General features: G+C 51.5%; 1 protein-coding gene across 7 annotated transcripts; it reads right to left on the reverse strand.

Moving 5' to 3' along the window:
• Positions 1-1,236: 1,236 nt before the first annotated feature.
• On the reverse strand, positions 1,237-24,816 carry ZNF746 (zinc finger protein 746). 7 transcript variants are annotated; one of them, XM_049642071.1, is made up of 7 exons: positions 24,772-24,816; positions 21,165-21,464; positions 20,951-21,032; positions 19,841-19,954; positions 6,130-6,321; positions 5,516-5,641; positions 1,237-4,545 (listed from the first exon to the last, which is right to left on the reverse strand). In XM_049642071.1, exons 1-7 carry the CDS (start codon positions 24,793-24,795, stop codon positions 3,491-3,493), a joined length of 1,893 nt encoding a protein of 630 aa, XP_049498028.1. In that variant the 5' UTR covers positions 24,796-24,816; the 3' UTR covers positions 1,237-3,490. The 7 variants fall into 7 exon arrangements, with proteins under 7 accessions (XP_049498028.1, XP_049498027.1, XP_049498025.1 ...); XM_049642070.1 differs by having other exon boundaries at positions 1,237-4,548; XM_049642068.1 differs by having other exon boundaries at positions 20,951-21,077.
• Between the last annotated feature and the right edge of the window lie 6 nt (positions 24,817-24,822).

Genomic DNA, 24,822 nt, shown 5'->3' on the forward strand with positions numbered 1-24,822 from the left:
CTCCGTCAGTAGCGTGTCAGACTCTTGGTTTCACCTCAGGTCGCCATCTCACGATTTGGTTTGTGGGTTCGAGCCCTGCGTGGGGCTCTGCGCTGACAGCACAGAGCCTGCTTGGGATTCTCTCTCTCTGCTCCTTCCCGGCCTGTGCTCTTTCTCTCTCTCAAAATAAATGGATAAACTTAAAAAAAAAAAAAAAAAAAAAAAAGAGAGAGAGAGAGAAAAGATTCTGAGAGGGAGGCAAGAGAGTCAAAGCCAGAAAAAGACGGGATGATAGAAGCAGAGGTTGGAGTGACCCCCACTGAAGATGAAGGAAGGGGCCACGAACCAAGAAAGGCAGGGGGCTTCTAGAAGTTGGAAAAGGCGAGGCAGTGGGTTCTCCCCTGGACTTCAGAAGGAACGCAGCTCTGCTGACACCGAGTTTAGCTCCCTAAGGCTCGTTCTGGACTTCTGACCTCCAGAGGCATAAAATAGGTCTGTACTGGTTGAAGCCACAAAGTTTGTGCTCATTTGTTACAGCAGCAAAAGGACACTCAGCGAACAGGGACCACAGTGCTCTGGCCTAAGGCTGATGCTTCCGAGCAGTGGTGGGGCCCTCCGCCCACGGGGCTGGCCTGGTCTCCCTAACTACTGATGAGGGCGCCCCTTTGGATACTGACCTTCACCCCCCTCCCCCCACGCTCTGCCCGGAGAGCCTCAGGAGTCGGCCCTGAACCACTAAATGGTTGGGGACTTTGGCAGGGTCCTCGGGATTTGTGCGCACAGGGTGTGTGGCAAGAGGGTGTGTGGGGATGTCCCTGTGCGGCGGCGGGGCGGTGGCACGGTGAGCATGGCAGTCACCGGAAGCGTCCCTGCTTGGGGCCACACTCAGCGGGGGAGGGCAGGGCTGCCGGTGAGGAGCGCGCTGCTACCGTCACCTCGATGCCACGGGACACCCACTCTCACTTTCGCCCCGTCCCACTCCCAGGCCCTCGTGGCAAGTTTCCGCAGATTTTATTGTACGTTTTCATTTTCTTTTTTTAAATTTTTTTTTTTCAACGTTTTTTATTTATTTTTGGGACAGAGAGAGACAGAGCATGAACGGGGGAGGGGCAGAGAGAGGGAGACACAGAATCGGAAACAGGCTCCAGGCTCCGAGCCATCAGCCCAGAGCCTGACGCGGGGCTCGAACTCACGGACCGCGAGATCGTGACCTGGCTGAAGTCGGACGCTTAACCGACTGCGCCACCCAGGCGCCCCTACGTTTTCATTTTCTTAAAAAGACAAAGATCAAGATGAAAAAGACCGAACACTCGAGATAAAACATTCACAACCGTTGGCTCTGGTTGTCGGGCGGCCTCCACCCCCGGACCAGGAACACAGCAGCCGCGGGCCCAGCAGAGGCACGAGCCGAGGAGAGAACAGCCGGCATCCGCTTTTCTCGGATGCTCTGCAGTTCTTCTCCCAGACCCGGTCTCACGCACCTCGCATCGCATTACATCAAGCCGGACGACACAAAGCAGGACTCTACTCTGAAGCAAAGTGACTGGGCGCGTTATGGTTTTCCCTCCATGGAGTCAGACTTCTCTGGGTTCTTCCACTCCTGGCTCTGAGGGCCGGAGACCTCCCTGGGTCCGAGGTGACCACGTGTAGGAGGAGGGTGCCCAGGAAGCTGGCCACACGGCTCCCGTGGGAGGAGGGTCTAGAGGCATCAGTGCCCAAGACACAGGTCTAAGAATGGAACCCGCCAAGCCGTCTTGGTGCTGGTTAGGTTTTATTTTAACAGGATGTTTCCTCTTCATCCGTTTTTCAAAATATCAGTTATATCAATATTAGAAGTGTAAACGGGTACAAAATATACAGTACATAGAAACAATTTTCCGAACTAGACTATTGCCTAATAAAAGGACGCATGAGGAAGCGGACTGAAAGGAAGCCACGGTCTCTGGTTCCTCAGGGGGGAACAGGTTACCCGTTGGGGGCAAGGGGACCAGTGGCTGTGCCAACGAAACAGGAATGGACACTTGTGTGGTAGGGACAGCATTGCGGCAGAATCAAGAAACCTGGGCCGTTTCTAATTCTACCTCTACGATGTCAGAGGGGGAATGAACAAGCACTTGCCCCTCACGCAGCCTCAGACCTGCCACCTGGCACCCCCCCCCCCCCACACCCGCCCGGTGGGGAGAATGGGTGCACACTCCAGACAGGCCAGCAGAACCTTGACGCCTGATGATTTTGCTCGGCCAGCGGTGGTACAAATCTTAAGAGGGCAGCCGCGAGTACCTTCCCTCCCCCAAGCCGGTGGTGTTCCAGGATGACCAGCCTGTCTAATCCGTGGCCTTCCTCGACTGCTGGCCCGAGGCCTCGCACTCCCGCGTGAGGCTGGGAGGGGTGCCCTTGGAGGAGTTTACTTCCTCATCTCTAACAACACTCGTCCCGCGTGCTTTACAAGGTCACAGTAATCAAATGAGACGCGATGTGAAAGCGTTCTGACAACGAAGAAACACTCACTACACAGAGCAAAGGAAAGAGAAGCATTTGGCTGGAGAGGAAAGCGGCCCCACATGGGGTTCGTGGGGTTCGGCAGGCCAGGCTTTGTTCCTGGCTCCGCCGGTAACTGAGAGTGAAAGGTTGGGCCTGCCCACCTCTGCCTCCTCTCCTGCGCAGCCCTAACACTGTGTTTTCAGGTGGCTCTCCTTTATGAGGCCCTGAGTCCCATAACAGGGTGACACCACCCAGATCCCTTGCCGTTAGGGGCGGCAGATGGCCCATAATGGGCCAGCACTTTGGGTGGGGGGACTTTTCAGATGGAGGGGCAAGCTGGGGAACGGGACTGGCTGCCGGTGGGCGCGTCCTTCTCCCTGCTGACTCTGACCCGTGGTGGGGGTTCCACACCCTGGAGGGGAGGGGTGATGGGAGGAGCTTGGAGCCCCAGGCCCAGACCTGCCCCATCCCCAGGCCAGCTTGGTGGCCAGGTGGGGCGGGGGTTTCTCAACTCTGCTGCGCCGGCACCCCCCACCGGCCCCTCCCTAGGAGTCAGCGGGGCCAGGGCAGGTCCGGGACCCTCCTCACCTGTGTCCCCAGCCGGCCAACTCACTGTCGGACTTGGTACGGTCACAGCCCACACAAACGCACGCTCCGGAAACCGAAAGTACACTATAAAGTTTAAACTGGTGCTACGACTATTTTCCAGCGTTTTCGTCAAGAATTAAAAAAAAAAAAAAAAAAAAAAAAAAAAGTTTCCATAATTAAATTACTTAAAATTCTATGCTGCTCAGTTTCACAATCAGAGAATTCTACTTTGTTTAGAGGTGGAGGCCGGATCGTTTGATAGTTTCTCTCCCTCCAGCGATCAGTTCAGCGGCTGGGAAACCGGCTTCCCCGGGCTCCGTTCCCACCACCGCCCTGCCGCCTCCGAGTGCGGCTCTCCTTAGGCGCGCGGCCTGCAGCCGGGCCAGGGGACCGGGGCGCCCCCCCCACCCTCGCCAGCTCGGGCGGGGGAGGGCGGGGGGCGTCACAGGTCCGCGCCGTCGCTGGGTCCCAGGACGCTCAGGCCACAAGTCCAGTCGGTCACTAGGTCTGTGGAGGCCAAGGGTCCTTTGGAGGCCGGGCTCTTGAAGGGGTCCGGGGGCCCGGCCGGGAGGGGCGGGAGGGGCTGGCCGCGGGCCGGGCCCTTGGCCCCCGCCGCGTGGTTGCGCTGGTGCTTGCGCAGGTGGTCCTTGCGGATGAAGCTCTTGCCGCAGACCGTGCAGGTGAAGGGCCGCACGCCCGTGTGCGTTCGGTAGTGGTCGATGAGCTTGGAGCGCTCGGTGAAGCGCTTCTCGCACTCGGTGCAGGGGAACGGCCGCTCGCCCGTGTGCAGCATGCGGTGGCGGATGAGGTGCGCGGGGCGCGTGAAGCAGCGGCCGCACTCCCCGCACCGCAGCGCGCTGCCGTCCCGCGCGCCGCCGCCCGCCGCCCCCGGCGCCCCCTCGGGCGGCCCGCAGCTGCGCTGGTGCGCGCTCAGGCTCACCTGCAGCTGGAAGCTCTTCCCGCACGTGGCGCAGGTGAAGGGCCGCCCTCCCGGCGGGGCGGCGGGGTGCTTCTTCAGGCCCGGCTTGTGGCCGAAGCCCTTGGTCCGGCCGGGGTATTTACAGGGGTCGCCGAAGGGTCTCGGGGCCTGGCTGGGGTCCAGCACGGCCTCCCCGCTGTCGGGGGAGGTGTAGGGCACCCCCTCGGGCCCAGTCCTCGGGTTCAGGCCCACGGGGGGCTTACACCGGAAATTCCAGCCCCACCGGACCCCCCCAAAGAGCCAGTCCCCCGGCGGGGTCTCCTCCTGGGCCACCGCGGGGCTGAGCTCGCCCATGTCCCGCTCAGGCCGGGCGGGCTCTCTCAGCCCCAGCACAGGGTCCTGGCTGGGGAAGGAGCCGCCCTGGTTTTCCCAGGCTCCTTCCTGGACGGGACTAGGGAAAAACCTTGTGGCTTGGCCTGGTCCAAACAGGGTCCCGTGAGCCTCCAGGTCGGTAGGATGCACTGGCGTGGCCACCACCTCCTCTTCCTGGACTTCTGTTTTTATCACAATTTTGACATCTGCTGAGAAAGGCAGAAGGACCCGGTATCGTCGCGTCCCCGTACCTGCTTAAGGGAGGAGCCGATCCTTCCATCTGGCTGTTCAGATCCTTCCATCTGGCTGTTCGGCAGCTACTCCGCTCCACCATGACCGTGAGCCCTACTCTCCCAAGCCTCAGGATCCCGTTGGGCAGAGCACCCCCCCTCCCCCCACGCAGTCATGCGGGCCAAACCCTGGGCGAGGACCTTCACAGGTAAAGCAACCATGGCATTTGCTCACCCGGGGCCATTTTCATTTTCTCTTTGGTTATTAAGGCTACTCCTGAGTTCATCCTAAGGCTGACCACTGGTGGGCACGTTTGGAATGCAGCAAGCATTCTATGTGGCCAGCCGGCTAGTGAGAAAAATATTAGCCAAACAGTAAAACTGTGTTTGATTTTATATAAATGTACTTGATTCTCACATCCTGAAGTTTTATATCAGGGACCTGGGCTTTTAGCACAAATATGACAGGAATGAGGAAAGTAACAGATAACTGGCCTTCAAAACAGAAGTAAATGGAAAACTAATCCATAAGTTTGGTAGTCGTTCTTCCTGATCCTGGCCTTCGGACGCCTGTCTTTGGTAGTGTTGATAGCTCACAAGCGGCTCCGGTCTGGTTTGGTTTTTCCCACGCCAGCAGAGAGCCAGGACGGCTGAGCCTGGGCAGGCGATACGTCCTTCTCAAGGGATCAGCTTTAACAGGGTTGACTGGTTAGGACCATATGTGAAAGGGACAGTCGGAAACACATACGCTCTCAAGAAAGGCTGTTCGAGCTTAAGAGTTTGGAAGGAGATCAAGGACAGACTATAGAGTCCTAACGCCACAGACACCTAAAGGCCTGTTGGCTGAGAGGTCAGGGCAGTTCGGCAGTAAAAACGAGGGCCCTGGGCCGAGGCAGCCTTGCAGGCAGACGCGAGCCTTTCCCGCCCCCTCTCGGCCGCACCATACCTTCCGTGGAGGCTGCTGTGTTGAGCTTCAGTGTCCCATCCGAGCATGCTGAAGAAGGGTGGTGGGGAGGGAGGTCCGCCTGCCAGGAAGTGGGTGGGATCGTGGTGGAAAAGTTGGAGTGGACGCCTGCAGTGAGGACAGATCAGAGCCTGGGGGTTAGGGGAAGGAAGGGCAGGTGAGACCCTAAGATCCCACCTGGGCCTTTTTTGCGGGAGCGTAACCACCTCTCCTCTCCCGCACCCGGTTTTCTGTGGCCCCCTTCTCTGAGGCACCAGGAAGCTCGACATCACTGCTTATTTCGTGCAGGCCTCTGTAACGCGTGGCAGCTGGCAATTTGCCCCGGGGCGAGGGCAAGGCGAACAGGAGTGCAGTGGACCGAGGTCACGCAGAGAGGCTTTGAGACGTAAGCACCACCAAACCCGGGGGGGGGGGGGGGGCACAAGGTATCATTAGGCACAGCCCCCTCCCTTCAGGGGTGAAAACTCCCCAGTGGGTCAGGCCGGATGTCCGAGATCTGGGAGGCCACAGCTCCACAGTGCTTCCAGGTCCTTTCCCACACCCTGCCATCAGCCCCCACACTTGTCCCTGTGTCTGCTTTAGCTGCGGCCACTCACCAGAGGCGGCATCTGTAGAGACGTCTCCTGCTCCGGAGTCCAGCTGGCTGAGGCCCCATGGCTCCTCCCCAATATCCGGCTGTCCAGCTGCCCAGGCCTCTACCCCCAGAGCCTGCTGCTCCTGGAGCTGGAGCTCGCCCTCCTGCTTGATCTGCATTAAGAGGTCAGGGGCAGGAACCGGGGGCCCCGAGCCTGAGAAAGGGAAAGTGCATGAACACACAGCATCAGGGCCCCTCGGCCCCGGTGGGGGACACACATCCAGCCAAGGAAATGGACACGGGCGCTTACAAGGCTCAGATGGCAAAAGAGCCTGGTGGGAACGGAAGGCCAGAGCAAGCAGGGGCAGCGGGGCCTTCTGGGCAAAGCGTGAAGTCACACGGTAGTGAGCACAGGGGAGGGTGGGAAGGGGTGAGGAATACGACTGTGAGTTCTTAGGGCTGGATCTTTGGTCCCTGGGGAAGGCCGCGCTGCTCTGGGGAGGTCCTGCCCTCACTCTTAACACAGAAATGTTACATAAAATGTAAGCCCGAGTATCCCCCCAAACCCTCCCCCCCCCCCCCCCCCCCCCCCCCCCCCCCCCGCACATGTATATGAGTGAGCATAAAACAAAGATTCCAGATGTAAGAATCAAAGAGCAAATGCAAAGTCAAATCAAGAGTTGGAACAGAGGCAGGTGACCCAGGGAGTTGTTGGAACAGGACACAGGCCTTGGAGGCTGGGCTTTGATGTCCAGGTGTGGCGAGACAGTGCTGAGCTGCCTGCGTGAAGCCAGGAGCCAGGAGGCTCTGTCCCTTCGGTGAGCTGGGAGCTGGAAATAACTCCATCCACCTGAGGGCGCTACAGGGAAGCCGCCACCTGTCTAGAGCCACGGGTGGGACAGCCACCCTAAGAAACGGGAATTTCCCCATGTCCACACCGAATTCATACTACCTACGTGGTGCAGAGACCCTAAGCTGAGAAATTCACAGAAACGCTGGCTGACCACCACGGCGCCCAGGCGGCCCCCCCCCGCCCAGCACAGGCGATGCAAACCTGCCCATGGGGACACCCCCCCCCCCCAACTCAGGCCACAGGAGGTCCTATGAAAATAAATAAACTCAGGCCACAGGACGTCCTATAAAAATAAACTTACAAACCAGGAGAGCGGCCAAACAACACGAGAGTCGTGGCCGAACTCACTCCCAAGAACTACGGAAAAAAAGAAGCTGAAGGATATGGTGTCTTAAGTATCAGCGTGGGAGTTGACACAGCACAGCCTGTGCCCGAGGGTCACTGGTGCCAGGTCACACCACGGAGTGGCCCGGAAACCTCCAGGCCACGGTCCTGGTGGCCCCAAGGACCAGCAGAGGTGGACAGAGGGTCTCAGGATGACAGCATCTTAAACATCTTAAATCTTTCAGGGGATGCCTGGGTGGCTCAGTCGGTTAAGCGTCTGACTCTTGGTTTCAGCTCAGGTCATGATCTCACGGTTCCTGAGATCGAGCCCCCTGTCGGGCTCTGTGCTGACAGCGCGGAGCCTGCTTGGGATTCTCTCTCCCTCCCTCTCTCTCTACTCCTCCCTGGCTTGTGCCCACGCGTGCGAGCTCACTCTCCGTCTCTCTCAAAATAAATAAATAAAATTAAACATGACAAAAAAATAAATAAACACAGTTCTCAGACATTACTGAGCTCACAACTACAAATCACCACCTCAACCAGAAAAGCAGCTGCCTCAGTGGGTCAGCAGACCACACACTGCAGGATCTGCCCTGCAGAGATGTTAGGATACTGGAATTACCATATACAGAATATGGACCTTAATATATTCGGAAAAATAAAAAGGGGAGCATCTGATGAGAGTATCAAAACTGATTACAGGAGGGGCGCCTGGGTGGCTCAGTCGGTTGGGTGTCTGACTTCAGCTCAGGTCATGATCTCACGGTTTCTGGGTTCAAGCCCCGCGTCAGGCTCTGTGCTGGTGGTGTGGAGTCTGCCTGGGATTCTACCTCTCTTTCCCTCTCTGCGCCTCCCCAGTTCATGCTTTCTCTCTCTCTCTCTCTCAAAAATAAAATAAACAAATGTTAAAAAAAATAGTAAAATAAAAAGAAACAGGTGGAATTAATTTTAACAATATATTTCACTTAACCCAATATATCCAAAATGTTCAGCATTTATGTATCTCATCTTTATAGTACTTTTTAAGTCACCAACAGCCACATGTGGCTAGTGCTCACCATGCTGGACATTTAAAAGGTAAAGATGATCAGACTAAAAATGAACAAGAAACCTAACTATATGCTGTTTGCAAAAGACACGCCTACAACAGAAGGCTGCAAAAGCAGTGTAAAAGAATCAAAGCCAGAATAAAGAAAATTTTTAAAAAGATGCAGTTATTCCATATCTGATGAAATAAAATAAAGTTTTTTTTCAATGTTTATTTTTAAGAGAGAGAGAGAGACAGACAGAACAAGAAGGGGAGGGCAGAGAGAGAAGGAGACACAGAATCCAAAGCAGGCTCCAGGCTCTGAGCTGTCAGCACAGAGCCCGACGTGGCGCTTGAACTCACAAACCACGAGATCATGACCTGCACCAAAGTCAGAGGCTTAACCGACTGAGCCACCCAGACGTCCCAAAATAGAATTTTTTTTTTTTTTACTTTTTTAAAATGTTTATTTATTTTTGAGAGAGAGACACAGAGACAGAGCACAAGCAGGGGAGGGTCAGAGAGAGAGAGGGAGATGTAGAAACTGAAGCAGGCTCCAGACTCTGAGCTGTCAGCACAGAGCCCGACATGGGGCTCGAACTCACAAACTGTGACATCATGACCTGAGCCGAAGTTGGAAGCTTAACCAACTGAGCCACCCAGGTGCCCCATCGAAATAGAATTTAAAAAGAGAAATATTCACAGAAATAAAAAAAAAGACCACTGTGCCAAGTTATATTGGCCAGAAAGAAAAACTAATTCTACATTTTTAATCTAATAACTTAGCTTTAAAATAATACAGCAAAACTCCAGAAGAAATAACTCCCAACTTCTCAGTGGAGTATTTCAACATACCTGTTTGTATAACTGATAAATCTAGCTGACTCAAGGTCATAGGATTCGAATACACTATTAACAAACCTGATCAAATGGACATGTAGAATCTAAAGACAAGGAAAACACAAGTTTTTTAAGCCACCCAGAGCAATAAGGAAAAATGAACACTTTCTAGACCATAAAGAAAACTTTAGTCAATTTTAAAATACTAATCTTTTAAACACTGATTTTGTAACTATAACATTAAGTTAGAAATCAATAACATATACCCCCCCAAACTCCCCATACCTACTAAAATTTAAAAATATCTGGGGTGCCTGGGGGACTCAGTAGGTTAAGCGATCGACTTTGGCTCAGATCATGATCTCACAGTTTGTGGGTTTGGGCTCCACGTTGGGCTCTGTGCTGAATGACAGCTCAGAGCCTGGAGCCTGCTTCGGATTCTGTGTCTCCCTCTCTCTCTCTACCCCTCCTCCACTCACACTCTGTCTGTCTGTCTCTCTCTCTCTCGAAAATAAACATAAAAAAAAAAAAATCTATGTTTTCTAAATAATTCAAGACTCTAAGGAGAAATCACAATGAAAATTAGAAGATATTTGGAACCCAACGCTAACGAAAATATAATTTATCAAAATATGTGAGTTGCATCTACAATGGTACTTAGAGGGAATTTTATGACCTTGTATATTTATATTAAAAAAGAGAAGACGGGTTGAAAATTAAGGGTCAGGGCAAGATGCTGGAAAAGAAATGACATCCACAACAAAACCCCTTTAAAAACTAGAAGACAGGGATGCCTGGGTGGCCCAGCCAGTTGAGTCTGGCTCTTGATTTTGGCTCAGGTCACGATCTCACAGTTTGTGAGATTGAGCCCTGCATCGGGCTCTGTGCTGACAGTGTGGAGCCTGCTTAGGATTCTCTCTCTCTCTCTGACCCTCCCCCACTCGTGCACACACTCTCAAAATAGATAAACATTAAAAATAAAATAAATAAAAAGTAGAAGACAGGCAACAATACAAGAGCATAAATTAATAAAAGAGAAAACAAAGATAGAATACAGACAGCCAAAAGTTGGTTCTTTGAAGAGACTATTAAACCGTTACATCTATCAAGAAAAAAAGGAGAAAGCACTGATAACCGACATGAAGAATGGAAAAAGAACAGAATTATAAACACAGCAGAGATTAGAAGATGGTTTTATGAATGTTATTCCAAGTCATTTGGAAACTCTGGGGAGGTGGACAAATTTCTTAGAAAAACTAGAATTTGCTAAAACTGACTAAAAAGTGATAGAAAACCTGAATAGTCCTATCCCTATTAAAGAACTTCAGTCAGTAGACAAAAATCTCCCCCCACAAAGACCACTTGAGGCCCAGATGGCCTCACTGGTATTCTCTACTCAACATTCAAGGAACGGATAATTCCAATATTACACAAACGCTCTGAGAAAATAAAAACGGAGGGAATACGTCATAGCTTATATCAAAATCAGACAGTCTGAAAAAGTAAAATTACATAGGCCAGTTTCACTCATGAACAAAGATTCAAAAATCCTAAACAACTAGCATACTAAATCCAGAATCCAGCAATGTATATAAAGGTTCACGACTAAGTTAGGTTTATTCTCAGATCACGATTGATTCAACAATAGAAAATCACATAATTTGCCGTATTAGCAGGTTAAAGGAGGAAAAATCACATAATCATCTCAACAGACACCAGAATAGCATTCTATAAAAATTCAACATCTTTCCTTGTTAGAAATATCTCATCAATTGGAAATACGGGAAACTTCTTTAACTTCATAAAGGGTACTGATAAACAAAACCTTTAACAAACGTTAGACTCAATGTGAAAAGTTAATAAGCATTCTCTTTAAAATCATGAACCAAGGATACCTGCTATCGCCACTTTTATTTCAGCCAGCACAATAAGACAAGAGAAAAATTAGCCGTAAAGATTTGAAAGGAGACAAAACATTCTTATTACTCATAGATGATAGGATTATCTTTTCAGGAGATCTGAGAATCATCAGACAATTATTAGCAATGTTATTAGCATTAATGAGAATGTGAGCAAGGTTTTTAGGTGGAAATATCAGTAAATGAAATACAACTGTATTTTTGTACGCTTTCCAAAAGGGTTTTTTTTTTTTTTAATTTTTTTAACGTTTATTTATTTTTGAGACAGAGAGAGACAGAGCATGAATGGGGGAGGGTCAGAGAGAGAGGGAGACACAGAATCTGAAACAGGCTCCAGGCTCTGAGCTGTCAGCACAGAGCCCGACGTGGGGCTCGAACTCACGGACCGCGAGATCATGACCTGAGCCCAAGTCAGACGCTTAACCAACTGAGCCACCCAGGTGCCCCTCAAAAGGGTTTTAAGGGAGCCTATCAACTACCATTTTTCTTCCCTGTCGTGGATCTTAACAGAGAAAATAAAACAAAAGAGGAAGTCAGGTGAGGGTAAACTGTTTTTATTACATAATGATAGCTGAGGATTATCGTGCACAAGAGGGGTTCCTAGTACTGACTCTAGGACAGGAAGTCCCCTACCTGACCGCAGTGAAGGAACCTGTCCCCTGTGGGTGACCAGCTGCCCCAGGGGAGGAGGACGGACAGACAAGGACTGTACTTGTCCAACCCTACTCCCAAACTCTCCAATGACAAGATATGTCCCTGGTGGGCCCCCTGGAGGGGATGCCTGGGGGCAGATAGGGATGTCACATAACTGAGCCCCTTCGAGAGATAAAGTGCCTGGAGAGGAGTGTTTCCTGCCCCGCAGCCCCTAGCATACATCGGCAACAGACAGAAGAAGCATGTTAACAAAAGGCACCGCTGGTAATAATGATTTAAAAAAAATACAACGAAAGAGGTGCCCCTGGGTGGCTCAGTCGGTTAAGCATCTGACTCTTGATTTCAGCTCAGGTCACAATCTCACAGTTCATGGGTTCGAGCCCTGCATTGTTCTCTGCATCTCTCTCGCTCTCTCTGCTCCCGTCCCCCCCCAACTCATTCTTTCTCTCTCTCTCTCTCTCTCTCTCTCTCTCACAATAAATAAAACTTAAGAAAAATACAAGGGAAAAAACTAAAAAAAAAAAAAAAAAAAAAGAAAGAATAAAAATAAACACCAGGAACCTAGTAACATACCTAACAACAACAAAAACAAGATCTTTTGGGGGGAAAATACTAAAACTTCAATGAGAGAGTACAGACGAGCTGAACGGAGGGGCTTCAGGCATTCACAAATAACACGAATAATGGCAAAGGAGTCCGTTGTCTCCAATGGGCATAATAGACTGAGTGCAACTCCAACCACAATCCCAGCTGGATTTTTCACAGAACTTATTATAAGGCAATTGAGAAGCTGACCCCAAAGAACAAAGGAAAAGACCCGAAGCACTGGTGTGGAGGGACCAGGCTCCCGCCTCCCACCGCCAGGGAAATCCAGCCCCGACACACTCAGCGCTTGAACGCGGAAGGCAGAACCTTTAGAAGAAAATGTGAGATGGTGTATCACAACCTCGAGGTAGGAAAGATTTCTTATTAGTTTACGACATAAAAAGAACAAACCAAAAAGGTAAAAACTAGTAAATCCCGATACATTAAAATCAAAAGCATCTGTTCTTTAAAATATACCATGACCGGAGAAGGTATCAGCAATACACATACCTGACAAGAAGATTAATACTCAGAACGTGAAAGGAGCGCTTACAGATCGGTAAGTAAAGGGAAAACAACTTACAAGAGAAATGGACAACAGACATACTCAACAGGCATTTCACAGAAGAGGAAAGGTAAGTGGCCTGGAAACGGGAGACGTGATGTGCAATCTCACTAATTAGGAAAATGCACGTGGTAAAATACGACTTTTAACCCGGTTCACTCCCACCAGATGGGCAGAAGCAAGGACGCAGGCATTTCCGGGGCTGGCGAGGATGAGGTGCCGCGGACGTCTGGGCACCGCTGGCGGGTGCCTGGTGGCAGTGCCGCTTTGAACACTCAGACGTCACCTGGAAAAGTCGAACATGCATCTTTCCTAGGCCCCGGCAGTTCCACGGCCGGGTCTACACCTAGAGGAAGTTTTGCGCACGCGTAACGATGTTCCCAACATCACTGTTCCTAAAAGCAAAAAAGTTAGAAACAAGACAAACGCCCATCAGCAGAAGGAAAAAATGCTCTGTGTTATAGTCATAAGAGAGAAACCCATGAAGTGGTGAAAAGGAACGGACATCAGCTGTACCGCGTCAGCAGGGACGACGCTCAGAATCAAGGTCAAATGAAAGGATACAGATGTTATGATCTGTACCAAGTTCAACTTGAAGAATAGAGATGGTGTGGTGTCATTCAAAAAAGGTTCACAATGGCATTTAGGAATATACACATAAGGAATGAAAAATGTAAAGAAAACCAAGGGACTGGTCATATCTGCTTCTGAATTTTCTGTTTATCTGTAAAAGGAAGGGAGGGGGATGGGATCAGAGAAGGACAATGGGGCCATGGAAGGTTCTGGCTGTGATCTATTTCTGATGCTGGGTATTGAGACTATGGGTGTTTACTATGATTCTCCAAGGGTCACACGGATTTTGTTCTGTATGTATTTGCTAATGTTATGTATGACACACGGTTACAATGTTTTAAAGAAACAAAACAATATTAAAAAAGAAAAAAAAAACCCATTTGATACAACATAATACTTGCTCACAATAGCTTTAGCCAGAAGTGGAAGGAAACTTCTATAAACTTTTAATAAGAGTACTATCGAAAGTCTATGGCAAAAACCATCCTTAACTGCTGAGACCTTCGAAGCACCTCACAGATAAGGATGCCAGCTATCTCTGAAACTGCTCGGCAATGTCCTAGCCAAACTGCTGGACGAGAAAAATAAAGTTACAACAATTTAAAAAGAAGAGATAACTTTTGTGTGATCTGTGGAGGGTACAATTGCCTACATTAAAAAACAAAACAAAACAAACAAACAAAAAAAAAACCCAAAAAACCATGAGAACCTAAACTGGCAAATCATTAGAATAAGAAAGTTGAGTAAAAGTTGTTTTTTTACTTAAGAAAGTCAACAGCAGAGCTGTGTACCTGTGATAACTATTTAAACTGTAGGGAGGGGAGGGGAGGTGATGGGCATTGAAGAGGGCATCTTTTGGGATGAGCACTGGGTGTTGTATGGAAACTAATTTGACAATAAATTTCATATAATAAAAAAATGTAATTAATGTAAAAACCCCATTCACAATAGACACAACGATCAGAGAAAACTGAAGCCTTCTTCAAGCACACACAGAAGCCTTCGTTAAATGAGTCTTCCCATGGGTAGAGGGGCTCATATTGTAATAAGGGTAATTCTCCAGAAATGAAATTATACAGTAAATGCAATTCCAATCAGAATGCCAGCCGGATTTTCTGAGAACTTGACATAAAGATTCTGAAACTCATATAGGAGAACAAAGGCCCAAGAAGAACAAAAGCCACGGAAAGTTCTGGAGAGCAAGTAGGGAAGGCTTAGTCTTCTAGGTACGAGGGCTTATTATGAAGCTAAAAAACAGTGCGTGTTGGCGTAGAGACCAAGACCCAAAAAACAGAATAAAGAGCCCAGAAAATGTGCCTGTGTGTATGGGAACCTGGTTCACGACTAAACTGGCAGTACAAATCATTGGAGAAAAGAAAGAATCCTCAGCAAACTTTGTTGGGAAATCAGATACCCTTGTGGGGAAAAACATTTTTCATTCTCCCTTGCAACCTACACGTATATTAATTCTTGATAAACACTTAAATGTGAAAAGCAAAACTCTGAAAGTTTTATAAGGTAGAGGCGAATGTCCTTCTGACCTGGAATGAGGTAGGGAAGGCTATCTTAAGATAGTAAAAGCAGATCGTAAAGGAAGAAATGGGTAAGTTTGATTCGACCCAAAATCAGGACTTCTATACAAGGCACTACAAACTTAGAAGACCCGATACAGACTGGGAGATGTTTTGTAATGCAAATAACAGACAGAGGGTTAGTATCCAGAACCTATGTAAAGTCTGAATCGATAAGAGAGTGAAAACCAAAAAAAGACAATTTGCAAAGAAACCAAATAAACGTGAAAAGGAGGCTCCACCTCCCTAAGAGTGGGGGAAATGCAAATGAAAACGATGCCGTTCATTTCAACCTCCATCAGACTGGCGAGAGTCTCACGCTGAAAGTGGGCAAAGCTGTAAGAAAACAGGTACTCAGAACTGCTGAAGGGAGCGGGACGCGCTGGTGTAACCACGGCAACAGCAGAGGTGTGGACAAGTGTGCCCCGTGATGCAGGGGTTCCTCTCCGGGTCTATTCCCCAGAGAGTCTGCGGCTCACGAACACAGAGAGACAGGTGTAAAACTGCCCACTGCAGCACCACTTGTGAGAGGGAAAAATCACACACAGCGGAAGTGCAAATCAACAGACCAGTGGATAATAAATTGTAATGCGGTTGCTTTGGGGATAGTAAGCATCTGTTAAAATGAATGGACTTGATCTATATGCATCAAGGGAGATAAACCTGAAATACTGAATATTGAGTGATAAATATAATGACATTGATATAACTTTCCAAAACCTGCAAAACCACATTGTATATGGTTTATGGCTACATATACACATAGTAGTTTTATTTTTTTAATTTTTTTTTTAAATTTTTTTTTTAAACACTTTATTTATTTTTGAGACAGGGAGAGACAGAGCATGAACAGGGGAGGGGCAGAGAGAGGGAGACACAGAATCTGAAACAGGCTCCAGGCTCTGAGCTGGCAGCACAGAGCCCGACGCGGGGCTCGAACTCACGGACCGTGAGATCATGACCTGAGCCGAAGTCGGCCGCTTAACCGACTGAGCCACCCAGGCGCCCCTACACATAGTAGTTTTAAATAAAAGTTTTAAAGTGGGATGGATGGGCAAAAGACATGAATAGACACTTTTCCAAAGACATCCAGATGGCTAACAGACACACGAAAAGATGCTCAACATCACTCATCATCAGGGAAATACAAATCAAAACCACGGTGAGATACCACCTCTCACCTGTCAGAATGGCTGACATTAACAACTCAGGCAACAACAGATGTTGGCGAGGATGCAGAGAAAGAGGAACCCTTTTACAATGCTGGTGGGAATGCGAGCTGGTGCAGCCACTCTGGAAAACAGTGTGGAGGTTCCTCAAAAAATTAAAAATAGAACTACCTTACGACCCAGCAATTGCACTACTAGGCATTTATCCACGGCATACAGGTGTGCTGTTTCGAAGGGACACATACATCCTCATGTTTATAGCAGCACTATCGACAATAGCCAAAGGATGGAAAGAGCCCAAGTGTCCACTGACGGATGAATGGATAAAGAAGATGTGGTGTGTGTGTGTGTGTGTGTGTGTGTATACATATATATACGCATATGTACATATACATACACACATACATACATATACACATGGAGTATTACTCGGCAATCAAAAAGAATGAAATCTTGCCATTTGCAACTATGTGGATGGAACTAGAATGTATTATGCAAATGAAGTAAGTCAGAGAAAGACAAATATCATATGATTTCACTCCTATGTGGAATTTAAGATACAAAACAGATGAACATAAGGGAAGGGAAGCAAAAATAAGATAAAAACAGAGAGGGAGACAAACCATAAGAGACTCTTAAATATGGAGAACAAACTGAGGGTTGCTGGAGGGGAGGTGGGTGGGGGGATGGGCTAAACGGGGGATGGGCATTAAGGAGGGTCCTTGTTAGGATGAGCACTGGGTGCTATATGTAAGTGACGGATCAGTAAATTCTATTCCTGAAATCATTATTACACTGTACGTTAACTAGCTTGGCTTTAAATGAAAAACAAAAAATAATACAAAACATAAAATGTGGATGGAAAGGATAAACACCAACTTTAGGACAACTGGTTACCATAGGGAGGAGTGAGTCTAGGAAATCTAACAAGGAATTTAACACACATATTTTAACACGCAGATATTTTAAATTACATAACACCACAGACACTCAACAAATAACTGTTGAACTCCTACTCTGTGCTAGGCGGTATTCTAGGTGCCTGTAATGATCATATGAAGAAAAGACATACAGGTTCTTGTCCTCGTGAAATTTACTGGCCATACATAAATCTGTAAACATGAAATCCATAATCTCTCTCTATGTGAAATACATATAATATCTGTATCTCCATCAATTCGGTAAATATGAACTATATATAACAATCTAGAAATATACATAATAGATGACACCATCTGCTACGGAACAAACCAAAGCAGGAGAAGGAGACTGGAAATTCTGGGGGGGGGGGGGGGGAAAGAGGCCACAATTTTCAACAAGCAGAGACCCAAAGGAGGTAAAGGGTGGAGCTGGGAAGCATCCGAGGGGCATTCCTGGCAAGTGCAAAGGCTTGGAGCCTGGAGCAGCCTGCGGTGTCGGGGGAAAACGAGGACGGTGTGGCTGGAACAGAGGGAGCGGGACATAGAGAAATGAGCCAGAGTCTCTGAGTCAGTGGGAAGCCAGTAAGGGGTTGTGAACAGAAGAGTGTAGGACTTGCTCTGGGGGCTTAAGGCAGGAGCAGGTATGCTGGTCGGAAGGTGACCGCAGGAGACGATGGCCTCAGGGTAGAGGCGGGACGGCACTCTGCACAAGTCTGAAGGGGGTGCCAGCTACTAGGATTTCCCGATGGATGTGGGTGTGAGAAAGCGTTGGGCTGACTCCTGGGTCCTGGCCTGCACCCGCAGGGTGGACAGCTGTCTATTGTGGCAGGCGAGAGGAAGACGTGTCTGGTGGGGGGGGGGGGGGGGGGGGGGGGGAGCTCAGCGGGGTGCGCAGAATTGAGGGAGGGGCGAGGCAAGAGGCACACCGGCGGCACGTGGAGCTCTCAGAGCCACTGCTGGGATGGCAGAGCAGGGGCACGGGTGGAGGTGGGAGGGCACCCCAACGGTTCAAGGTCAGAAAGAATACCAGGAATAGCACAGGAAAGGTGTTAAGTGAGGCAGGAGGAAACCAGGAGGAAACCAGGAAGGTTTCCTGTCAAAGAAGTGAATCTGGGAAGAGAGTGATCAGTGGTGACAAATGTCCCAAATGGGTCTGGTAAGACCAGACCCGCAACGCCACGAGGGTCCCTGGTGGTCTTGCCAGGCATGTTGATGGAAGGGCTTCGAGAGCAGGAAGAGGAGTGGGAGAAAGCGGGCGCTGGAGGACAGCGACTGTGGGCAGTGTGACACGAGGAGGGCAGAAGTGGGACGGCAGGGCCGTGGGGTCAAAAGCGGTCTGTTTCCAAATCGGGCATCCGGCAGCAGGCGCAGATGCTGGTGGGAAGGATGAGGGGAGGTGGCCAGACTGGATCTAGTGTCCAGCAGAGGCAGGCCTCTGGCGGGAGGGATGGCCGCAGCAGCGAACACAGAGAACGGGGCACAGGTGAGGCAGACAGGCTGCCGGGGTGGGAGGGCCACGAGGTTTGTTTCTTTTTGTTTCAAACGGTATTTTTTCAACATGAAAATCCTTCTAAGTCCGGGAGCCAAACAAAGAACAGACGGTGAGTGATCCGGCCTGCGGGCCACGGTTCGCCAACCTCTGGGCAACTGAGTGGACCAAGGAGACACCGTGCGACCCCGGAGCAGTGCTGAAGCCCCCAGGCTGCAGGTGAGGAAGAGAAGGCTCATGGGGTTTTCTGCAGCCACATGCAGCTGCGTGGGAACAGGGGCACCACAGGCAGATGGATCCAACCAGGATTATAGTTCTGCCAGGTGAACACACAAGAGGCGTGACGGGGGGATGACGCCAGCGGACCAGAGCCCGGGCTGGGCAAAGAGGAACTGAGGACTAGCTGGGCAGTGGAAGGGCCAGATGCTGGGGTCAGGGTACCGGGCAGAGCCATCTGCAAGGACAGGAGGAGCACTAGGGCGCCGGGTTCAAGTCAAGAAGATGGGAGGGCTGCCTCAGGGGCAGGACCCCCGGGTGGGTGGTGGAGAGCGAGTGGAGGGTGGGGGCAAAGGAACACAGAGGCTGCGGTGCTCAGAGCGTCATCCTGGGGACGTGCCATCGCTAGCAATGCCGGCAGGGGCGGAGATGAGGTCTGCGGAAGGCGGTAGGAAGACGGGAGGCGTCTGATTGAAAGGTGGGGGTTTGCAGGGAGGAGGGGAGACCAGCACAGAGGCAACATGGAGGCGCAGGGACACCAGTGCCTTCCGGGCCGGGGCTGAGCGGGACGCGGGACGCGGGGCAGGGGCGGGCAGCAGCGAATGCAGGGCCCGGGGAAGCCATCCGAGCAAGAATGGGTGGGGACGCTCCGACCGGCCGATGAGATCGGCTCTTGGACGGGGGTAAGGCTGGCTTTTCATAAAACTGAGAAAGAATTTTTGTCTTCGACACACTCCTACCTTCCCTCTCAGTGACTTCTTCCCTCTTCCCCTAATTCCGGGCCCTGGCTCTATCTGTCTTCTGGAAAGCTAGGTTTCCTGCCTGTTTCCCCGCTGGGAAGTATTCCTGGAGTGTTTGTTGAACAGGCTGTAGGTCATAACTCAACTATTAAAAAACAGATTTAAAACATTCGAGGCTGAGGTTTCTCCTTGGCTCTTCCTGGAAAGAAAGTCATGCCCTCCCTGGCCCTCTACTTTCCCGTTCCCACCTGATTGCCTGGCGTCCCTGGCCTTCTCTCAGCCCCTCACCTGGACTCGGGTCCACAGGAACATCTGGAACCTTCGGGGCGGTGCGACGCCAGCTGCACGGCTCCTTCCCCTGTTCGGTCTGGGAGAGGACCTCAGGCTTGGAGATGGCGTAGTCTGAGGAAAGATAGGAAGGTTAGCTTTTGCCACGTGGTTCCATTCAGAGCTGGGGAAAGGCAGCCTGGGAATCCAAGAATGGCAGAGAAACGAAATTTCTAGATTAGTAAAGAGTCCTGGTTCTCAACATGGGCAATTTTGTCTCCTAGGGGACATCTGGCAGTCTGGGAGACATTTTTATTTTATTTTAATTAAAAAACTTTTTTTGTAACGTTTATTCATTTTTTGAGAGAGAGAGAGAGAGAGAGAGAGAGAGAGGCAGAGAGAGGAGACACAGAATCCGAAGCAGGCTCCAGAATCTGAGCTATCAGCACAGAGCCCAATGCGGGCCTCGAACCCACGAACCGTGAGATCGTGACCTGAGCCGAAGTCAGACGCTCACTGAACCACCCAGTCGCCTCCCTTCAAGCTAAAATCTAACATCACACTTGCGCCTGTTCCCATCCGCACTGAGCGTGCCTTATTGCCTTCAGGTCTGGGTCACGCAGAAACCATCCCAAGAGGAAAGAAGCCCAGGAAGAAACAGCCTCTTGGGGTTACCCCATGTGGAGAGTGACAGGGGCCCTGGGAGTCTGTGGGGGCAGAGGGGAAGCAAGGTCTGCCCGTATTGTCCACTAAACTGGAGGAGTGTCACCATCAAGGCCACACGTCCCAGTAAGAGAAGGCTAAAAGAAAGTGGATCGATTCCTTCCCGGACCCGAGAACGGTCAGAGGTTTTACACTCCGTCTCAGCAGGACAGAGACGTCCATGCTCCATGCCTGCTTAAGAGAAACACCACCACGCCTCTCTGTCCGGCCACCCGTGAACTTCGCTGGCTAGAGGAAGCTTTCCACTCAGTCACCCGGTGCTCCTCTACGGTGAGAGGAGGTAACACCTGGCATGGTCAAAGCTTCTAGTGATTTACGCACCCTTGTGGTGAAGCCCGCCAGCACGAGGAGAGAGGTTTGGGGACACTCAAAATCACATTTAGCAGAAAACTGAGCATCGCGCCTTACCCAGGGACACCAGCGTCTCGTAGTTGCCCCGCATCACGTGCTTGTAGAGCTCCTTCTGCCACTCGTCCAGCTTGCCCCACTCCTGCTCAGAGAAATACACGGCCACGTCATCAAAGGTCACGGGCACCTGGAACCACAAGCACCACGTGCGCTCACCCACATGCTTACGGGCACGGCCCCGCGCGCTGTCCCACCCCCGGTGCCCGAGGGATACCTTGGGGACCTCCCCCTTGCTGCCCGGGGGCAGCCGCAGGATCCAGAAGTTCCTGTTTCTCAGCAGGTTCTCCATGTTCTCCAGCCGCCTCTGCAGCAGCCCGTACTCCTGCAGCAGGGTCCCCAGCACGGCCCACTTGCCCTCCAGCTGGTTCCCGAACTCCGCGGCCGTCTTCTCGCAGTCCGCCAGCTTCTTCTCGGCCATCCCAGTTCGACCTTCGAGGGACAGCAGGCGGGCAGCCTGCGACTCGATCTTCCTCTCCATGGCCTGAATTGTGGCTGCCATTGTCCACGGAGAAATCTTTCGGAAACAAGGAGAAGTCCACCATCATCCGTGCTGTCCACCGTGTGCCTTGAGCCCATCTCTGCTAGGGGTGGGGGGGCTGGGCCGGGGATGGGGGTGGGGGGGTGTGTGCGGAGCACAAAGGGAAAGCGGGGACGCCCTGTGCCACACGCCAGATCGCGGCCTGGTGATCGGCTCCTCTGGGGGACTCAGACACCACGGCTGTTTGGGCTGGCGCCTTCCCTCCGGGCCTCTGTAGCACACCTTGCACACCCGGATCCCAGCGTTCACCGCCCTGCCCATTCATCTGCATCTGCCTGCGGGGGCTCTCTGGAGCATCTTCCGCAGCACAGTGCAGGGCCCGCGGAAGGCGCTCAGTGCAGTTCTGCTAAGAAACAGTGACTTAGCCCTGCTGGCTCATTTCAGCGCATAAATAGTAAACTGCAGATTTACTAGAGCCCAGCCTGCACTTCCTACCGTAATCGCACAGGAACTGTCTACTGATGATGACCTAGCAACACACACACACACACACACACACACACACACACACACACACACACAAAACAGCTGGTTCACTGAACCGGCACAAACATGAGCATTGCTCAACTGCCTTTTTTTTTTTTTTTTTTTTAAAGTATCTCGTGTCTCTCCCTTTTTTTTTTTTAATTTTTTTTAATGTTTGTTTATTTTTGAGAGAGTCAGAGCACAAGTGGGGGAGGGACAGAGACAGAGGGAAACACAGACTCCAAGGCAGGCTCCAGGCTCTGAGCTGTCAGCACGGAGCCCGACGCGGGGCTCGAACCCACCAGCTGGGAGATCGTGACCTGAACCGAAGTTGGACACTTAACTAACTGAGCCACCCAGGCACCCCTCATGTCTCAGTCTAATAAACATAAAAATCAAACAGCTAATTCCTCTCCCTCCAGTGCAATCTGATTTTGTCCCCTTCCCAACTGCTCCTCCTTAAACTAATAAAAACCGCTGTTAACTGCAAATCTCCACCAGCCAAGAGTTAGACTTTTTGACACAGGTGGCATTGGTGGGTCAAGGGGTCAAAAGCAACACAGGTCCCCTGGGTCCCTGGAGAGTCTGATTTTGTCACTCATGGTATCCAGCCCCTCCCAAAGGGAGAATTAGTCTCAGACATTTTTGTAGTCACCCCAGAATCAATGACACACCTGACAGATTGGGGAAGAAGGTAAAAACATGCCATGAGGTTAGACTTTTATATATACGATAACCGTCATAAGGCTTGCCCCAAGCAGTGACTTCCCTGTTGCTGGAAAGTTCGCATGGTAGCCTGAATGACCTGATTGGCAGCTGGGGACCCTGAGGAAAGGGCTCATTTTGCTTTGGGTACGGGCTGAACCACCTGACTGACCCACATCTGAAGGTGGGACCAGCCGGTCAGGGAGGAGGTTTAGGTATTTGTGCCTCCTTCTGGTGGTGCCTGAGGACGGACGGCTCCTTACAACGTTCTGGAAACCAGTCCTCAACAAATGGTCGGTGCCTAGTAGGAACGAGGGCTCCTTTGGAGAAAGTCACTGAGAACAACATGGGTGGACACTTCAGATAATAGGGAGAGGAGGAGAGTGTGAGCAGTGATGGGGGGCGTGGGGGGGGACTGTCAAGCACCCTCAGTGCTTCTGTGGCTGTTAGGAGGCCATACCAGATGACCTCTGACCTGAAGAAGGGCTTCACCTGGGTCTCAGAGGATGGGGAGGAGCTGGAGAGGCAGAGAACCATTGGAGGGAAGGTGGATGTGGGCGGGACTCTAGCTCTCAAGGGGTAGGTGTTTCTGCCTCCAGGCTACAGGGACTGAACTGGGGCCACCCTCCATGACGGCGACCATCCCTTCCCTTGCCCACGTGTCCTTTCTGATCAACCACTGCCATCTGACCCCAGCCTCCCAAGAGTTTGCTCCAGAAGCATCCACTCACTTCATCACCTGGCTCCCCCAGCTCCTGAAATCCTACTTGGCATCTCAGTCACTTGACTGCCATTATCCCAATCTTTGCGTTGCAGGAAAAGGACATCTGTGTAAACTACTTTACGACCAGCAAGGCACAGTTTTCTTACATTTTAATGGGGCAGGGAGCCCCATATGAGGGCTTCAGACTATTTAGTGGGAGGTGGTGACTGTTTGTGCTCAGGCCCAGCTCCTTACTGAACGGTGGGTGGATAATATGGGGCTGTCCTCAGACTCCTGCCAGGGAAGCGGAAAGTCCATGCTTCAGGGGAGCGGATGATAAAAGAACTCCAAATCCTTCAAGGAATTCCCACCCATATGATGAAGTCCAGGCATCAAAACCCCTTCCAACCCTTCCTGCAGCCTTCTCTCCCACTGCCTCCCTACCAAAACCGTCTTCTGGCGCAGGGGGCTGCCTTCTGGTCCTTGAACATGCCCCCCCCACCGCTTTCTCTCTGTGCTCCAGCCCACCTCCCGACCTGGAAAGCTCCACTGGTCCGCCCAGCCTGATGAAATCCTAGCCTTCCCTAAAAGCCCAGCTCAAATCACAGAAGCACAACCCAGGGAGGGGTGCCAGTCCCTCCCTCTCCTTCCCCTGCACTCCCACAGCCCCTTTCTACTTCAATGCAGGAACCACTCACCTCTTTCTGTTTTGCATCCTTAACACCAGTGTACCTGTCTGCTTCCCCCAAAACACAATGCGGCCCGAAAACGGAGCAACTGTGTCTTTTCACACACTTTCTAGCTGTGCGATCCCAGGCAAGTTAACTTCTCCAGGCCTCGGGTTTTTCTTTTGTATGACAGAACGAGCACCTACCCCACAGGTTTGTTGTGAGGACAAAATAATGCCTAACAGGGCTGGTGCCTGCCTGCTTCTACGAGAGGGAGCAGCTGTCTTCCGCCCCGACCTCGATGGAGTCGGGCACTCGGTGTGCGCGCCATCCAAGCCGCTTCGGACGCCTCCCAGGTGCCACCAGGCCGCTGGGGGGAGCTGGGGGGTAGGGAGCGCCGAGGCAGAGCGGTGGGGAGAGAAAGGAGCCGCGGGGTGGGGGGCGCGGAGATGGAGGGGCCGGCGGATGGGGCGGGGGCAGGAAGCCGCGGAGGGCTGCAGGAACTCGGCGTGCGGCGGCCTCCGCTGCGGGGACGGTCGGTTCCGCCCTGCTCAGGCTCGGCCGCGGATGGGGGGGCCCGGCCGGCGGGCGCCGTAGGCCCCGGCGGACCCCGCGCCCCGCTCGCCGGAGCCCAGGCACGGAGGCCCGGCCCGGCCCAGGGAGCCCCTCCCCAGGGCCTGCGGCGCCGTGTGCTGGGCCCGGGCCCCGAGTCCGCGCGTCGGTGCGCGCGGGCCGCCCTTACCGGAGCCGCGGCCGCCTCGGCCATGGCCGTGCGCTGTCCGGCCCGGCCCGG

This window comes from Panthera uncia, chromosome A2 (assembly GCF_023721935.1).
Source record: "Panthera uncia isolate 11264 chromosome A2, Puncia_PCG_1.0, whole genome shotgun sequence".
In the NCBI taxonomy this organism is placed as follows: Eukaryota; Metazoa; Chordata; class Mammalia; order Carnivora; family Felidae; genus Panthera; species Panthera uncia.

Coding starts and splice junctions, on each gene's coding strand:
- ZNF746 (XM_049642065.1), bottom strand. CDS start 21,749: ATGGGCAGGGCGGTGAACGCTGGGATCCGGGTGTGCAAG. Junction 6,322..19,840: donor TCCTGTGGACCCGAGTCCAG/GTGAGGGGCTGA, acceptor TCCCTTTCTCAG/GCTCGGGGCCCCCGGTTCCT. Junction 4,549..5,515: donor CACAGCAGCCTCCACGGAAG/GTATGGTGCGGC, acceptor TGCCTTTCTCAG/CAGATGTCAAAATTGTGATA.